The sequence below is a fragment of the Arvicola amphibius genome, chromosome 3 (genome assembly GCF_903992535.2).
Source record: "Arvicola amphibius chromosome 3, mArvAmp1.2, whole genome shotgun sequence".
NCBI classification, from domain to species: domain Eukaryota; kingdom Metazoa; phylum Chordata; class Mammalia; order Rodentia; family Cricetidae; genus Arvicola; species Arvicola amphibius.
This window is the reverse complement of record NC_052049.1, coordinates 30050080-30069669: the sequence shown is the minus strand read 5'-3', so window position 1 is coordinate 30069669 and position 19590 is coordinate 30050080. Positions and strand designations below refer to the sequence as shown.

The following is a 19590-nucleotide window of genomic DNA, read 5'->3' as shown; positions in this document are numbered from 1 at the left end:
GATATTTATAGAAACTTAGATATAAATGCTCCCATGCTGACTTTATCAAGAGGCTAACGCTCTAGAAATGAAACCATGGCCTGAAGTGGTTCATTATGTAGAAAATACGCAACTCTGTGCCACTGCCACCCTTTGCTTCAGAACCCAGCTTCTTCTGCCTTTCATTTGGGCCGAAGGCCTGTGGCTTTTCAGGAAATTCTCGAGGCTTTCAGCACTGGACTGGAGCCACTGAGTCACCCAGACTGAGCAACTACTGAGTTCTCAGCCTCTCCAACGTGCAGACAGCCATTTTGCACTTCCCAGTCCAACTGACATAAGCTAAACCCCTTCCAAATAGATATTCACTCTGCCAGTTCTATTCTTCTAAGCAACCCTACTACCCCATGCTTATTTTCCTACCTCTATCATAATCATTTTATTCAATACCTATCCTATCTATTTTCTTCAACCACCTTATAGTTGAAAGCTTCAAATATTAGTTACTTCAATTACTGTCTTGTACATCACTATGTTGCCCGTATAAATAGCTAAGCTGGCTTAAATAGTGAGGCGAAACAGGTCTTTAGCTCAAGACACGATTTCTTAAAGAGGGAGTTAAAGAACAAAAATTGTGAGGGCCTTGAAATTCACTTGAGACCATTCTTGCTGCCTTGTTGATCTAGTATTTTGGAAAGCTTTGCCTAGGAAAGCTTTTGTTTTCTCCTTGCCAATTAGCTGATTCCTCCTTTAAGAATCCAGTGAGCAGCTGGCTTGTGGATGCCGCTACCACCGGAGTGAAGGACTTTGGTTTGGGATTATTGTGTGTGGAGGGGGTACATGTGTTTCTTACCATTTCTTACATTCTGACACAATATTTGCTGGCAAAGCACTCAAAAATTGGCAAGACCTATAAACTAGACACTTGAACTACTCTCCCTAGCTATACTAAAAAAACTACCCAACTTTCCAACACTAAAATGTTTTAATACATGCAGCTTATGCAGCTTATTTGGGGGACTACAAAATTTGCCTCTTATTTAGATGAATATATGAGTTATGACCTACTAATTACAAAATAAAGCTCTGAGATCAGAGAAACTGAACAAACCCTAAAGCCGACTGATACATAATATATTCCACATTTGTGTTGGATGGGAGAATACGCTGAGCTATGAAACGCAGGGTCATGACTTGGGTGGAATCAGAAGACTGCAGACTCCTTTTCCAGAAGAGATGGTTGGATACAATGGGCAATGCATTATTACACACACACACACACACACACACACACACACACACACACAATTGGTTAGTGTGGCTTAGATGTGATTTATCTTCCAAAGGCTCAGTCTCAAGGTACACTAAGTCCTTTTAGGATGGATACCTAGCGAAGGTGATTAAGTCCACTCTCAGAAATGGATTGTTGGTGTCCTAGGGAGTGTATCAAGTCTCCTAAGGTTAGGGTCTTATAAAACTATAAGCCTGACTTTTCCCCATTCCCTAGCTTCCTACCTCCCATTTGGGCTCCTGCCTAAGGTCAGTCATTGTGCTTCTTGGCCACTTTTGGGTACAATCACATGATATATGTATGACCTCAAAAGTCACTATGGTTTTGAGAACCATTCAGTCTTCTAAACAATAAAGGAAATTAATTCTACCTATTAGGCCTTCCTTCTGTGTTAATCACGAGTAGAACCATTCACTTTCTGCTCTTTCTCACCAGAGAGAAGTCTACAGCTTGGAAAACATGATGAACTTATTTATTAGTCAAATGGCTGCATTCCATTCAAGAGCACTCAATACAGTATCACACATTATAAACTGATTGAAATTGGAGCAATCTCCAGTTGACAATGCGGTTTTCTTAAAAATACAACTAATTTTAAGTTTATGTTTTACTGAACACATCAAGCAGATCGTTTCCAGCGTCTCTGAAAGTTATATAGTCCTTTTACATATTAAAATAGAAGTGAGAAAATAGATCTTTGGAATCTAGAATCTAAAGCACAGCCTGATAACCTGAAGCAGATTTGGTATGACTCTTTAGACTGTGGATAAAACGCAAAAGGACAGGCCAGGAGTTGATAAAAAAAAAAAAAAAGTTTCAAATTAGTCACATTTGGTGAAAGAAAAAACTAAACACAGGTGGCTGTGATGTTCACACTGTCTAATATTTTTCAGAGCAAAATACATCCTGAAATCCTAAACATTCAACTTCTGAACTCATTTCTAGCGACTGAAAGGGGATTTTAAAATCCAAAGAGGTTGTATTAAACGCGGCTGTTCTTTCGCTCCTTATAAAATACTTTTGCCTTTTGGCAATGGAAACTAGAAATAGGCAGATGTTGAGGATTATCAATGCTTTCGGAGGATCGGGGTTGCTGATCTTCTGTTGGTTTGCGGGGCTTCTTCGGGGCCTTGAGCCCTTTGCCATCCACCCAGGCTTTATTTATCTGTCCCTGCAACTGGAGACAGCAGCTTGGTCGTTAACGTTCACTTCTGATAGGATTCTCGGACTTTGGCCTGCAGAGCATCGCATGTCTTCTTGGCATCACCCAGGAGCATAGCTGTGTTGGGTTTGTAGAAGATCGGATTGTCTACTGCAGCATAGCCAACACCCAGGGACCTCTTCATGACAATGACCTACGAACCAAAGAGAGAAGAGATTCTATTCACCAGGACATGATAGGAGCAAAGTATTGCCTTTCACTGGTTTGGTTGTTGTTTTAAATGTCCATTACTTTTTTTTTTTTTACTTTTATTTGTTTATATGGCATAGGAAAATACAAATGCAGGTATTTGTTATAGGGTACGGTGCAGGTGGTATCTCAATACATGTGGGTATTATTCAATACTTAAGTCAGGTAAAACATGTCTACCTCTTCTGACATTTGTCATGTATTTATTTATGGTGGGAATAGTCAAACTACTCCATTCCAGCTCTGTGAAATATACAAGACATTACTCATAGAACCCAGTTGTGCAATAGCATACAGGATTGCTTTCCCAGGTGTAAAAAAGACCTGTCCCACTATTAATTGTTCAGTACCGATTATTTTTAAATGGATGTTTATGTTACATTAATGCTCATATTTAATCATATTCTTATGCCCATTAGAAGACAGTTCTTATTAAATGTTTATCTGTAAGTGATAAGATCACAGTGATTTTTTTTCATCCTGCACTATTCTCTACGAAGTCTACGAATAACATTTCTAATCAGAAAAATAACACAGTGAGGTCATCCATTTTTCTATGAATAGGCTAAAGAAAACAAACAGTGCACAAGCTTCCACATGCAAAGTCTAACATAAATATAATTGAGTGGGGGAAAAGGTATGATTCGTGTCTATCACTTTAGCGTAAATAGAAAGTTCTTGGACAAAAACATGTCAAAGTCATTTTTCTCAAGGACGGAGCTAATACAATAGAGCATGATTGGGCTTGGTTGCCCGAGAAACACTGACATAACACAGATATACATACTGACACTTATTACAGATTTTGATATCCTGCAAATGTCAAATTGGTTCTTAAGAAATTAAAAGCCTCTGAATGGTCTTCTGGAACATACAATCTACTCAAAACTGGAAGCAGTGAAGATGTGCTCACACATTATATGACATTAGTATAATAATGTGATTTTGAAGTCTTTCAAGTATTGACTACTATATGATTTTATATATATATATATATATACATATATATATACATATATATGCCATACTTACATGAGCAAGGACATTTTGATTCTACTCACTCATCTCAAACAGTACATTTTAAACTCATGTATTTGCAACAAAAGAAACAAAATTAATGGGTAATATACATTGTTGCTATAGTTTTTTAAGTTATATTTTATTTTATTTTAATTATATGTATGTGGGGGGAGTGTGCAAATGCAAACTTTAGGGTCTGGAAGGTGCTGGACCCCTAGTCACAGGTGGTGGTGAGCCTCCCAGTGTGGGTAACTGGGAGCTGAACTCTGGTCCTCCGCAAGAGCAGTAAACACTCTTAACTGCCAAGCACCCCTCTGGTCCCAGTCTTGCTGTACTTCTTGCAATATAAGCATGGTTTCAGAGCAGTAAAGCAATGTCCTTTTCTGGGTCAGAAGAGCATTTAAGAGTGTTTGAATTCTCTAAAATCTAGCAGTGAGCTTTGCGCAGGAGCCGTGTGCATGAGCGAAGTGTCCTTTCTCGTGCCATGTTATTGTTGGGATTTTTAAATCACCTCCCCGTTAGACAGTCCATAACAACATACAAATACCCCATAAAAAATAAATTGGAAAAAAATGTGCTCGTCCTGGTATAGGAAGGCGATGATACTGAATCACTGTCCCAGAGGGAAGCCATCTGCTTCACTGGACTCAATCTGGAATTCGGCCAGACACATTCCAATTACTTACAGCCCTTTCTTCAGCTGGGGTAACAGATTTTTGCTAATCCAGCCACATAATCTCATCTGGTTCTACTCACGATGCAGCATTCACTCGGGTTCTATGGTGGCTGGAGACCAGAAGGAAGCTGGACATGAAGACCTGCCCTCCCCTATGCTTGCAACCCTGAGACTCCTAAAAGGCCTCACCAATTCTCATTGAGTTTTGCGTGTACATATTTCAAGTGACGTTTGATCATGAGAATGAACGTGAGTCTAAAGATGTACCTGTTTAGACTTCCAGACCTCGAGAACTGGCATGCCCGCAATAATAGAGTTGGGATCCTCTTGAGCTGCTGAATTCACAGTGTCATTAGCTCCAATGACAAGAACCAAATCAGTGTCTATATTTGAAGACAGAAAGGAGAGACAGAAAATATAAAACACAGTAGAGCATTGCATTTCTTTATAGGCAAATTAGAGTGATTTATTAACAAAAACAAAACTAAATACTTATAAGAGGCTCATTTGTGCTACACACAGCTTTACCAGAAAACGGCGCTGAGCTAGAAGCCAGCAGTAGGACCTGCACAGAGCTTTCGCATCCTGACCAAAACCTGCTCTATGATGCTTACCCTCCCAGCGGAGCTACCTAATCTGACTTTATAATTCGTTTATTGTCCCCAAATTATCTTGCTATTCACATGATTTTATAAGATCTGAATCCATTTTCAACTCTTAAAATGACCAATTAAGATGCAATCTAATGTCAAAAAAAACCAATGTCTAAAAGTCTGTACTGTATTAAAGCTGTATCCATAATTCCTGGAACTGGTTGGTTTTACACATAATTTAACAACAGTTAAATTTAAAAAGGAGCGTAAAATTAAAATGGCCTAAATTCTCTCTTTAAGGACTATAATTTAAATTACCTAAGGATGCTGCCAGAAATACCATGTGCATCTAGACATACACACAATTCCGTTGGTTTTTTTTCCTCTAATAAACAGTATTTGTGTGTGAGAGAGAAAGAGAGCGAGAGCGAGAGCGAGAGCGAGAGAGAGAGAGAGAGAGAGAGAGAGAGAGAGAGAGAGAGAGAGAAGTTTACAGTGGATTGTTGCCAGAGGGAACTGATTTAATTTTAACAAACATGATCTTGGGCCAAACATCATTACCATTCCACATCAACACAATGACAGCTATAAAGTACAGTGTCTTATCTTATGAAGTCCCAGTACTTATAAAGGAAGAGGGGAGGAGAAGAGGGGAGAGGAGAGAAAGAACACATGAGCTACTTCACTGGTCAAGACTTGGTACAATAGAAAAACTAGCATCTCAGACACCAAGCGCTCATCCGCAGAAGCACTTCTGTAAATGAGGAGTCTGTGGTGAGTGTGTAGTTCAAGGTTACCAGAGTAGGGACCTGGATTCAAAAGCCAGATCTATCCAGGTTCTAGATTCACCTGCGCACGGTGCCCCAGGACTTTCAGCATCCTTCAGTCTCGTGAAAGAATACATTCAACTGTGCGTTTGATAAATTCGTTGCAACTCATTGAATAAAAGCCTTTGCTCATCTAACTGTGGCCTCATGTCTGTTATATTCACATCACTCTCTAATTTCTCGGTCTCCACTAACCCCACAATCCTATTCTAAATGTAGTACCACTTCATGCATAATATCTAAGGGTGCTTAAAGCACCATCATCTCCACTGCTTACCTGGGAAATCGTTGTTGATCTCATCCATTTCCAGCACAATATCATAGGGCACTCCCGCCTCAGCAAGAAGCACGTTAAGCTGACCAGGCATTCGGCCCGCAACTGGGTGAATTCCAAACCTGGACATGAGACAAATGAACAGCTGGCCTAACTTGATAGGCCAAGTGTGCAGAGGTTCCAGCATCCCCTCCGAATCTGCACGCCTTGTTCTTGGCACCTCTGCTTTCTCCTAGCCCTATCTGATTTCCGCAAGCAGAAGGGGAATTTGGTGAGAAATATGGTCATTCTACAAATGCTGAAGTTCGAAATTCAGTGTCTTAGGACTTATAAACTATAGCTTCATAAAACAACACAGTAACTTTGAAACCTTATTCTTCCACGTATGTCTTAGTTACCACGACCTTTCAACGGTATTAACAGATAATATCCCTTCGCATTTAAGGGCATCACATTCTCCCATGGTACTTTCTGATAATCCTAATCTCTTAAAACAGCAAATCAGTCTGGAATGGTTTCCAATTTAAAAGTCAACATTAGTCTATCAAACATTGCCGCCATGTTCATTTTTAGCCCCTATGATAAAAGGCGGAGAAAAAAAATACTATACTCATAGTGTTGAAGGTTCTGTTTTTTCAGAGAATGATACTAGACATCACAAAATAAATGAGATAGTGACACACTGACGTATTTAAAGGATGGAGTACATAACACATGGAGTTCTGTAGTTAAAGCAAAGAGGCTGAAGCATCAAGTGGTTTCTTCCAACCAGACACACTGTTCTTTGTAGATTAATCCTGTCTTGGTCACCATATTTATCTTTTAACACCTGGCACATAGGAAGAGGCCACAAAAAGTGAATAAATTAATTCAGAGAAGAAATGTCATTTGTAGAATCTCTTGGTAGGTATCCATCAAACCTCAGCTTTAACACAGTTAAGAGAGGATAGAGAGATGGGAAAGAGGGCATGAGAAGGGAAAACAACCCCCATTCCAAAGTTTGGTTAGAGCTCCTCATCAGCCCAGAGGCAGGAATTCCAGCACACCTACCATTTGCTGTGAAGGTTGCCTAGAGACAATATTCCTTTTGCATACAAACGTTTCTAATAAGACTGTTAAAGTAAGGGGGCTGGAGAGATGGCTCAGTGGTTAAGAGCATTGCCTGCTCTTCCAAAGGTCCTGAGTTCAATTCTCAGCAACTACATGGTGGCTCACAACCATCTGTAATGGGGTCCGGTGCCCTCTTCTGGCCTGCAGGTATACACGCAGACAGAACATTGTATACATAATAAATAAATAAATAAATATTTTTTAAAAAGAATGTTAAAGTAACAAAGATTCATTGCTATTATTTATATATTAAGACCTAAGCATATAGACCAACCCTCATCAGAGAAGCTTCTTCTTGCAGCAGTGGTTAATACAGAGACCCACAATTCAACAACACGTAGGGAATAAGAGACTTTGAAGTAATCAGCCCTAAGTGGACTATCTACATCACACCCCTCTCCTCAAGGCTCAGGAATGTACGTGGAAGAGGGGGAAGAAAGATTGTAAGAGTCGGAGGTAGTGAATGACGTCAAGGAAATAGCACTTTCCAGGCACAAGAAGCTATTTGCAATTGAGAGCTCTTGGAGAGGGAATGTCAGTTTCTCTAATGGACTGACGTTGAGTCTATCAGTCACATTCCTTAGCAGGCCTCATGCTCAGAACAGCTAGCCAAATCAAACTAAACTCCACACAGTTATTTAGAAGTCTTTGTTGTTTTCTTTGGTCTTCCTTTGTTTAGGAGAAAGAAAGACCATGAAGTTGGATCAGTGGGAAGGTGGGGAAGGACACTGGAGAAGGGGAGGAATACAATCTATACATTGTACGAAATCCTCAGTGAATAGACTACAACACGGGGGGGGAGGGGAGAGACGAACACATATACGGCCCTTACTCTTTTCCTAGACACAAACCCCTATTCATAATAAAGGATGTTTAATAGCACCCCCTTATGCAACCCTTGTCACCTACATGTATATCTTACCAGATTAAAATCCAATCCAAATGATTATCGGAGCCACCCTATAATCCCACTCAGTGAAGCAGAAAGAGTCCGAGAGAGATGGCTCTGCAGTCAAGAGCACTTGCTGCTCTTCCCAAGGACTGGAGGCACAGCTCCCAGGATGCAAGGTTGCTAACAACCACCTATATATAGCTCCAGCTCCAGGGGATCTGCTGCCCTCCTCTGGCCTCCGTACATATTGCACTCATGTGCTCATATTCCCACAGGACCTTAATGCTTACCTTGAACCAACACAAATAACCTAGGATAAGTATAAGATAACATCTAAGACTTTTAGGATTAGGACATGAATGTATGGAGGGAATGTATTATTTAGTCAACCACAAGTAATATTAAAAGCCCATGAACTAGGGTTCTATTTTAGCTGACAACCCAATATACACTCTGTGTTTTTCTTTTAGAAGAACTCAATGCTTAGAAACTCTTTGGTTCCAATTTTTATTTAATTTTAATTTTGTTTTGTTTTATTTTTAATACTGCCTTTGTTGTCTTTAAATTTATCTGTCTACCATTTTTATGCTTGGACCAAGTTAAAAAAAATCAAGACTCTTGAAATATATTAGCTCTTGTTCTAACATCTTGATTAGCTACAGACTGCATAAAGACACTATTTCTGTTTGGCTGGTTGTGGAGGGTAAATAAGCACAAAGCTAGCCATCTTGTTACAATGGCTATCCCAAAGGGGGATCACTTTATATATCTGTTTGCATAATAATTTATTACACTGAGCTTTAGGGCTCTATGTTTGGAGCAAACTTCACGTAAGATTATTAAAAGAGAATGCCAATGTTTTGAGAGAAATAACAGAACACATTCAAATTTGTAGAAATATATATGCATGCTGATGAGTCAACATGAATTTATAACAATTCTGGCCTGTGGAGCTGGCTAATCTCCAAAGCACGTATTAAAATTAATTGTATTAGACACCGGTTGGCCATAACCAGCAATTTCCATGAACGGACTGGCCAAAGCTCATCAATGCGCCATCATCACATAACGAATATCCAGATCCAGAATTCTAACATAGAAAGACTACCAGCCTTTTAGTTCTTCTCTTTGGGCCATTAAAATGATCCTTTATTACGCACATACTTTAAACACTAAGTCAGCTCTCCCTGACCACAGCAGGATTCTAAAAAGGAAAACCACTGCTAACATGGAATCACAGAGTGGTCACCCACGCACCCTTAACTTTCTTCATCTCCCCCATCCCCTCCTGCACCATCAATACAAGGGGGTATCACTGTGTTCTTCCCACCAGGGGCTCCTTGAGCACAAGAGCCATGTCTTACTAAGCAGTCCCCAACGTCCCGGGCACTCTATTTCAGGCCCTCCATGAAAAGAAGAGGGTTTCAGACAGCATATCCCAAGAATATACACTGACTGATAAAACTTTAAATCTCTTTCTAATGAAAGAATTTGAGGGGCTGAGAGATGGCTCAGAGGTTAAGAGCACTGACTGTTCTTCCAGAGGTCCTGAGTTCAGTTCCCAGCAACCACATGGTGGCTCACAATCATCTGTAATAAGATCTGGTGCCCTCTTCTGGCCTGCAGGGATACATGCAGGCAGATGCTGTATACATAATTAATAAATAAATCTTTAAAAAAATAATTTGGGGTCCGGGTAGCAGTCAGAAGTTTTCATTTGCACAAGCATTTGGACAATTGACTTCTATACCCCTCAGTTTCCTCATGAGGATGATGGAATCAAAAGGAAAGCTTCTACAGGGGATTGTGGGATTTAAATAAGACAGCTAACAAAGAACTTTACCTACAAAGTGCTTTTCACCAGCACCAAACAACTGAAGGACTTCATAACTGTGGTTATTTGAATAAGAATGGCCCCCAAGCCAGGCAGAGGTGATACATGCCTTTAATCCCAGCACTCAGGAGGCATAGGCAGGTAGGCAGGTAGAGCTCTGTTAAGTTTGAGACCAGTCTTGTCTACAGAGTGAATTCCAGGACAGCCAGAACTACACACTGAGAAACCATGTCTTTAAAAAAAAAAAAAAAAAGAATGGCTCCTAACCCCTATAGACTCATATATTTGAGTGTGCTTGGTTATCAGGGAGTGGCATTACTTGAGAGGGATTAGAAGGTGTGGCCTTATTGGAGGAAGTGTCACTGAGGGTGGACTCTGAGGTTTCAAAAGCCCAAACCAGACCCAGTCTCTCTCTCTCTCTCTCTCTCTCTCTCTCTCTCTCTCTCTCTCTCTCTCTCTCTCTCTCTCTCTCTCTCTCTCTCTCTCTCTCTCTCTCTCTTTTCCTGATGCCAGTGGATTTGTGGATTCAGATGTAGAACTCTCAACTGCTTCTTCAGCACCATGTCTGCTTGTAGGCCACCATGCTCCCCACCATAGACTAAACATCTGAAATTGTAAGCAAACCCCAATTAACTGCTCTCCTTGAGTTTCTGTGCTCATGATGTCTCCTCACAGCAATAGAATACTGGCTATGACAATAACCCAGCACAGCAATTGCACTAGTCTGCTCAAATACACTTAGTAATAGAAATGCTCATTGTACTCAACAATTAAGTGTATATTTTCTATGCTCACATATTCCAAACCAACATGCATTTTTACCTTCAACAAATGTTAGGGGTTTTTTTTAGTAACATTCTAGGTTGCTTTTCCAATTTTTACCTTGAAATGCTAATGTAGTATATAGTAAATACTGATATGGTCTCCCAAAAGCCAGAAGGTCTTTGTACTTGCAACAACAAAAAAAAAAAGAGAGAAATGATACAATCAATATAAATTAAAATCAATAATAACAAACATTAGACTCACTGAGAACTTTGTAATAACTAATATTCAGAGGCACGTCAATTTTCAGAAGTCCGCAGTTAACCATTCAATAGATACCAGTAGGCAGAAAAGTATTGCTTTGTTTGACAGACACAGCAAACAACATCACCAAAGTCAGAATAATCTCTGAAAGTATCTTCCACACTTTCTGTCACTTTTGTCTTTCAACTATGAGAATTATAGTCTTTGGTGGAAACATATAACAAAGAAACTACTCAACAATTAAAAATAGGCTCAAGTCCTTTGGGGGGGAAATGGGGCAATCTACTCTAATGAAACAACCCAATCTGTTGGGTTTTAATTATTCGAAAAAGAACAAAAACAAGTAAGAGTGTACACAGAACTATTCATGGACATCTAGTAACTGGATAAAATCTGGGAAGGGAGCAATTCAAAAGTATCATTTTTTTAAAGCTTCTTTTGTAGTCAACAATGATATAAACCCCGTTCTTACAGCTTTTTGCAACTCTACATTAGATTTCAAATACTGCACGTTTTAAAGGAGACAAAACTCCATCTTCACACAACAACATGAATTCCCATGATCACAGGCTTTGAAGACGATATGTCCTAACCAGGGTTCACTGTAGCAGTTGGTCTTGGACATGTGGAGCTATTAAAGATTATAAAACATTCCCTCCACATGGGTCCTACCACAACTGTTCAAATAAATCCTATTTTCCTTTTGACATTATGGAAATGTCTGTCTAGGTCAGCTATGAAACACGAAGAATGGCTTATTGAATTGAGCATTCTAATTCAACAACCAGACAAAGAAACTAAGTCCACTGGGGCCCCTTCCTAGTGCTTCTAGAATTTTCTCCAGCTTGTAGACTCAAAATTTCAAATACTGAAAGGCTCTGTAGGCGATTTTGTTTGCTTTGTTCTTTGCTTTTTTTTAAGATGTACTTTATAACCTTCAACCACTCAGTTTTAACTCCTTATATTCACTGTGCAAAATAATTTCTATATTTAGCATCTTTGAAGGGTTAACTTCCTTTACGTTATGGAATTTTCATCTTAAAAACAAATTGTAAAATGGGGGCAATGCAGATGACAATAATTTGGAATTCTGCCTTCCCAAAGCCATTGCCTCACAATTTTCTAAGTATTTTGGGGACTGGTAGATTAGTAACAAGACAGAAAGAAAAGTAAAAAGGGGATTCATTTGCTGAAAACCTACTTCTATTTTACAGCCATAGATACCTCTAAATCATTAAAACTGTTGTCATGGTTCCTAACAGTGGGAGTGGGGACCATCTCTGACTCTTTTGCTTGCTTTTGGGACCCTTTTCTCCTACTTGGTTGTTTTTTTTTTTTTTCGGCCTTGCTATGAGGGTATGTGCATAGTCTTTTTGTAACTTGGCTGACATCCCTGGGAGGCCTGTTCTTTTCTGAAGGGAGAGGGAAAAGGAGCAGATGGGGTAGAGGGGAGGAGGGGAACAGAAGAAGTGGAGGGAGAGGAAACTGCAGTCAGGAAGTAATATACGAGAGAAGAATGAATGAACGAATGAATGAATGAACTGTTGTCATAAATACTTGTAATTTTATGTTGCCCCTGTATCCATTTGGAAGACAGGGCTGTTATGTTCAAGAAACACAATGTAGTTGTTTGAATGTAATTGGCCCCCATAATCTCATACAGAGTGGCACTATTAGGAGGTATGGCTTTGTTGCAATAGGTATGACCTTGTTAGAGGAAGTGTGTCACTGCGGAGGTGGCCTTTGAAATCTCCTATGCTCAAGCAAAGCTCAGTGTTACAGTTCACTTCCTGTTGCCAGCAGATCAAGATGTAGAACTCTCAATTCCCTCTCCACCGCCACGCCTGCCTGCCTGCTGCCATATTGGCCATGATTAAATGGAGACGGAAACTGTAAGCCAGTTTCCACTGTTTCCCTTTAGAAGAGTTGCTGTGGTCACGGTGTCTCTTCACAGTACTGGAAACCCTAAGACACACAGCTTAGTCATCCGTTACATTCTCCAGCTTCCTGTTTACTCCTCCCTGAGGCTGATCCAGGTTCGGCTCTGTAGATCTGAAGATATACTGCAGTCTCGCTGCGGCCCATAGACTCCTGTCCACTTCCTCTAAACTCATGAACAGGCAGAACTCCTCACAGAGGAGTTTGGATACTGCCTTGGACCCAGCAAAGACCTGGGCTTGATATTCTCTCTCTCTCTCTCTCTCTCTCTCTCTCTCTCTCTCTCTCTCTCTCTCTCTCTCTCTCTCTCTCTTTCAGCAAAGAAAAGACCTGGGCTTAATGTCCCTTCTCTTCTCTCCCCTCTCTCTCTCTCTCTCTCTCTCTCTCTCTCTCTCTCTCTCTCTCTCTCTCTCTCTCTCTCTCTCCTCGGCTGCTGACTAAACATGATAGTTTCCCTATCTTCCCAGGTGGCCTTAATCTATGGCCTTCTTCTCTCTGGAATTTATACGTAATGAACCATTTCTTTGATGTCACAGAAATCATTAGACTTCCTCCTCTGTGTGACCCAGCCAACACGCCCTCTTCACAGTAGGCCTCTCCTAGGGACTGCTCACTGTGATAGGCATTTACTGGGCATATATCAATCAAGAGACACAAGGGCAAGCAACCTGTTAGGAATCAAGGTCACAGACTGGCCCCTCGGGCATCAGATCATCCATCAGGGAACAATGTCATATGAAAGGCACACTACAAACAACCGTTGTGCTGTCTACCCAGGAGCCCTGCCAGGACAGGGCTAAGTTTAAAAGCACCTTTCTAGCAGAGACACTAAAGACAAATTAGAGGAACATCACACCTTAAGAGTGAAATTAGACCTTAAAGATCCTCCTAGGACGTTCAAGCCATTCTAGGAGAGGAAACCGTTATTTGAAGTTACACCATTTTATAGACAGAGTGATCTGTCACGGAACGTGTTAGAAACCCCACCGTAAATGTGAGAGATAGCCCTTCAAGGACCTCCAAATTCTATATTTGCATGCGACAATAACCTGTTCTGAGGAGGACCCATGGAAGTAATAAAAGGATTCGTTACTAGAGTCAATGGTTTTAAAGTTTACTTGTACATTTCTCCTGTGGACAGCATGGCAGGTGGACGGAAAGAAAACGTCTTGTGGTCTATCAAATACTTGTCAGAATTTTTGACTGGCAGTCATAAGTCCCTTAAAAACACAAGGAGAAGGAGATGTTTAGGAATAATTTTAGTAAATTGGTTTGAAACAAAATCCTTCTAAAATATGAGGTCAGCATAGTAAATGTTACTCAAATCATCTTCGGTCACCACCAACTGTGTGGGGCTAGTCCTTTCATCTCAAGAGAATCATGGTAATGAGATTTTAAAAAATCTTCATGACAAGGCAGCTGCTGTCCACAAAAATCAATCACTGTAACAGACCACGCAGCCACTCTCTCTGGTGAGGCCTCTCAGGCTAAGCACGGATACCGCACTTCTAAAATGTCGAGCATTATTAGAAGTTCAGACAAAGTCACTCATACAACTCCAAATGAAAAGAAATACTTCATTTAATTTCCTATGGCTTGCCAGCATGGGGATAATGCTTTGTACCTTCCTTTCTTCATGTGAGGGCAATTAAGAGCTAAACTGCTACTCTGGTTCTGAAATCTGGTATTCATCCATATTCTTTCCTTCCTCGGGGAGGAAAATATGTTATGCAAGTCAAAGAGCTTGCGAAAGTGTCTCAGGGGCACAATTTTTCTAACACAGAATAATGGACCCTGTTCTGCGAATGTGCGTGAAGAGATGCTTGACAGTCTGCAGACAAGCTTTCCGTCTCTCCATGTCGCATACAGCATTGGGCTACTCAAAGAGATGACGAGTCCTCTGAGTGGACCAGGTACGACAATCCCATTTGAATGATAACACTGTCCTCCGTCTTTCTCACACCAAGATACAGCCTGGACTTTCTATAACTCAGCTGAGTCCAGTTATCTAGCTCAGAGTGACAACTTGCGACGACTGACCCTACTTCTGTTCCCAAAAATAATTAACAAGACCGTGAATGATCATATGAGAGTGAAAATTAAACTTCCCTTTCTGACCAGTGTTCTAGAACATTACCTTCTGGCATACCGTGGTCGTTTAGTTAAAAAAAAAAAATTATACGTAATTTCACCCATTTGCCTGGATAATAATCCTGTTGGATGCTCCTGGAATGCAATAGCTAACGAGCACCGTGAAATGACAATTAGCAGCGAGGTTCAGAAGAACCTGGAGATGAAATAAGAAGAGGACTTCTATTCACATGGCTCTGTCCACACGAATCTCATTGAAGAAGTAGAATGAACTGAGTTTATTATAACTAATCTTGAACCAGAAGTCAGAAATTACCCCATGGTCAGAAACACTGACTTCATCCAATGAAAGTGCTCTTTCTCGAACTGCTGGCATGCCTGCGGGAGGAGTGGGGTGGGGTGGTGGGCCAAAGGAATGAGTCCTGGAGAAGACATTACAAAGTGCCTGAAATCCTAACTGTTACCACAGACAGTCTTCGCTACACCGATCTGGAGAGAGCAGAGGACCGTAAACCACCAAATGATCTAGAGAAAGGGCTGCGACTTCCAAAACTCTTCCCTGGCACCCCTAATCTGGGGGATGGCTGACAATCCCATGCAAACAGCTCAGATCTACATGAATGCATGTACTTGCTTTGCTTCTCCTTCCTCTCTGACGCCAAAAGTTTACCCATTGGCACAACTGCACAAATAACCTCCCTCCCAACCTCTTCCTACTGTGTTTTTCAAGCAGGCAAGCCAAGTGCAAAGTAGCAGAAGTACTAGCTAATTTATGACTACCAGCTGTAGCTAGAACTGACCCAGTGGGCTATGATAACACGCTTCTTCCTCTTTTCGGTTAGCATTTGGATTTGCAAGTTATAAATGTCCCCCACTTCAGTATTGAATTCTGTAATCTATGTCCCAACCTCTCAGTGAATGCAAAGCCCTGCAGCACTGTGGTAGTTTGAATGACAATGGCCCCCATAGGGCTTGTTGTATGTTTGAATGCTTAGTCCCCCATTAGTGGAACTGTTTGGGAAGCATTAGGAGGTGTAGCCTTCTTGAGGAGGTGTACAGCTGGGAATGTTTTTAAAAACCCATGCCAGGCCCAATCTCTCTCTCTCTCTCTCTCTCTCTCTCTCTCTCTCTCTCTCTCTCTCTCTCTCTCTCTCTCTCTCTCTCTGGTTATTTAGGGCTCTTAGTTACTGTTCCAGCATCATGCCTATCTACTCCCTGCTATTATGGTAATGAACTCATGAACTAACCTTCTAAAACTGTAAGAATCCCCCAACCAAATGCTTACTTTTGTAAGAGTTGCCTTGGCTGTGATTCTTCACAGCAAAAGAACAGTAACTAAGTCAAGCACTACAAAATTAGATGATTTGTTCACTGATCTCACCCCAGACCCAGAATAGAGCCTGGAGCACAATACTACAAGGTTGTTTGTTCAGTGATTGGTCATAAATATGAACAGCCATGCCTTTAAAAAAAGAACACAGTAGAACCATCATGAGACCGCCAGATAACGTTGCTCTACTAGGTCATCCGCCTGGCCCATGTCCTTTCCCTTCAGAAGCATGCGCCTTTGTAACACCGCAGACCTACATGTGGCAGCTCTTCCTGGACCCTAAACATGACACAGCATAGGAAGCTGGACTCTGCCTGTTTGAATCTAGGTCAGAGATCCAAGCTAGTCCACCTTTAAGTGTGTTGAGGAATCAATTTCTCAGAAAAAGAACACATATTTAAACCTATAGCCACACTATATAAAATTATAAAACACTAATAAACTGCAAGTACCGTAGGTGACTTGGTGTGTTAGATGAAGTAGTATACACACACGCATGCGCGCGCACACCACACACACACACACACACACACACACACACGCATGCGCGCACACACACATGCACACACACACATTTATTTTAAACCTAAAAACGAAAACAGTCCATGTTATTAGTACAGATAACTGAAAATGTTGCCTGAGCAGCATCCTGCTTTATACGCCTGGATCTATTCGTTTTCCCACCACATACTAAAGGAAATTTATTCAGATATTTATACTTTCTTTTTCTTCCTAGCTGTGAGACTGGGAGCTGAGCTTTATAGTTTTATATTATCAATACCTAGCAAATAAAATGTTATTGATAAGCTGTTGATAGATACTGCTTAATAGTAATATAAATTTTAAAAAAAAAAAGGCTGGAGAGATGGCTTAGCAGTTAAGAGCAGTTGCTGCTCTTCCAGAGGACTGGGGTTTGATTCCCAGGACCGACAACCATCTGCACTCCATTTCCAGAGTATCTGATGCCCTCTTCTGACCTCCACAGGCATCAGGCATGCATATGGTGCTTAAATATACATGCAGGCAAAACACTCATTCAAATGAAATAGAATTAAATTAAACTTAAAAGTAACATATAACATCAATCAGTCAATCAAAGAAATCAAAAAGTATTTCCACAAATTCAAAAGGGCTTCTACAACAATGCAAGTGATAACACTTTAGGGAAAGAAAATCAAGTATTTATTAACTACAAATAAAAAGAATACAACTTTCTAAGATTTACTCATTAGAAATGTGATTCCTGTCATATAATCAATCCAAAGTTTGGGAAGTAAAGAGAAAAGGAATACCTGTGCTCTTGCACTTTAAGGTTTTTGTCTTGAAAAAAAAAATCAGCATGAGTTTTGTAAGCTGACTGAACAACAGAGAATCAAATGATACTTTAAGCACTAAATTTCCATGAGACTGGTGACCAAACATGAGTTCTTGTCCTGAAACATCGTGTGCTTCATTATAATCTCAAGCCTTTGTGGACATGTTATGACTGTGGCCAAAGTAAAGGAAACCAGCAGTGTCTCTGAACCAATCATAGGCCTTGAAGCCAGACAGACTGTTTGACAGATGCAGTTTCTCTTGGCACCACTTGGGCGTAACTAATTGATGACAATCGTATGTCCATACTGGCACGTCTCCACAGGGGATGGGTATGACTATATCACCGCGTCTGGATGCTCGGCATGTTGGGGTCCTGAGGCACAGAGACTAAAGCCAGAGGCCCGCAGCTGCACTTGATGAACAATGTGGGAGCTGCAGAGTGATGGAAGGGTTAAATTACCACAAACTGTAAATACAGATTTATTTCATTAAAATACAAGGTAACTGCTGCAGCCACCTCCCACTCGGACAGACATGTGCCTGTCTAAAAAAAAAAAAAAAAAAAAAAAAAGCTACAGCGTGTGTGTGTGTGTATACACCTTGTCAATAAAACTTCCATTTCTCCTACAAAAAGATTCTAACATGCAATGAAGCAAAATTGAAGTTTACCTGATTTCCTTTAATTAAAGAAAATCCACACAGATATTAAACTGGAAAAGTCTGACAGACCACTGTCACCATGTTTGTAAGAACAATTCCCTTCCATTTCATTCAAAATACAAAATTCAAAATGTTCTATTCAAAGCCTGTGCTGAAAATTCAGCAAATAATAGTAAAAAGTACAATATGTAACTTCATTTTCAATATGAAAGGCGGATGAACATAGACCAGTGTTGTTTTAGAACTCACAACAAGAGAAATCAGACTAAGCAATAATTTTATTCTGATCCTACATTATGAGTTATCAACAAATTTGATTACTTTTAACAAGGGTTTTCAATTATACAAGACTATAGGGTGTTTTTATGAAAAGGTTTCTGTTATATCCACAAGATCGTTTCAGTAAAAGAAAATTTATAGCTGAAAATCCCCTTATGGATGTATAATTAGATCTCTCATGAACCTTAAATAATTACTCTTCCTATGCAGAAACCATTCTGTACAGCAGTAGTTCATATATACCATCATGGATAAAACTCTCATTTTAACCTGATTAAAAACTAAAAGTTCATGTGCCTGATATCTTTTCAGACTTGTTCATCTCTCTCATCCGTTTCCCTAACTTCTTTCAAGTCACTCAACAATCACGAGGGTTTTTCTCAGGGGGGAGAGGTGTGTGTGTGTGTGTGTGTGTGTGTGTGTGTGTGTGTGTGTGTGCGCGCGCACGTGCATGTGGTAGTGTGTGTGCACATAGGTCAAAAGTCAAACTCAAGCATCACAATCTTACCTCACAGGAACAGGATTCCCGACTCGGCTAAGCTGGCTGGCCGGTGAGCACTAGAGTCCAGCAGTCTCTACCTCCTCAATGCTAGGCTCACAAGCACACACCACCGTGCCCGCCTTTTTACACAGGTGCTGAAATTCAAACCCAGGTCCTCACGCTAGTGCAACAGGCACTGTGCCCACTAAGCTACCTCTTCGGCCCTTCAGATTATTACTTTCGAGTCTGCTCTCACTCCTCTAACACAGAGTTGCTTTGCTAAGCTGTCTTGTTCACCTGAGCAGCCAGAGAGGAATGCCAAATTAAGGACTCCCCTGGCTGAGGAGAGCCAAAACATGAAAGCCGTCTTCCATGTGCTCTTTTATTATGATTGCCACTCACCCCCTAAACGTTCACATGGTGATGGGAGGCGTTACTAATACATCAGACTTTTTCACATGTGGGCTGAATAAAGAAAGTAGTTTCTTCTTTAGGAGACTCATACAAGGCTCTTTAACACATCCTTTTCTCTTGCAGGCTTGCAAGTGCATTTAAATGGCA

General features: G+C 40.6%; 1 protein-coding gene across 4 annotated transcripts in view; it reads right to left on the bottom strand.

Moving 5' to 3' along the window:
* Window positions 1-1717: 1717 nt before the first annotated feature.
* The window catches only part of Nnt (nicotinamide nucleotide transhydrogenase), an 86079-nt gene continuing 68206 nt past the window's right edge, over window positions 1718-19590 (bottom strand). For all 4 annotated transcript variants that reach the window (XM_038321330.2, XM_038321333.2, XM_038321331.2 and 1 more), the window contains exons 20-22: window positions 6072-6190; window positions 4642-4757; window positions 1718-2622 (exon numbers count right to left, since the gene is read on the bottom strand). In XM_038321330.2, the coding sequence (XP_038177258.1) occupies window positions 2473-2622; window positions 4642-4757; window positions 6072-6190 (385 nt within the window). In that variant the 3' untranslated portion in view covers window positions 1718-2472. The remainder of the gene's footprint in view (window positions 2623-4641; window positions 4758-6071; window positions 6191-19590) is intronic.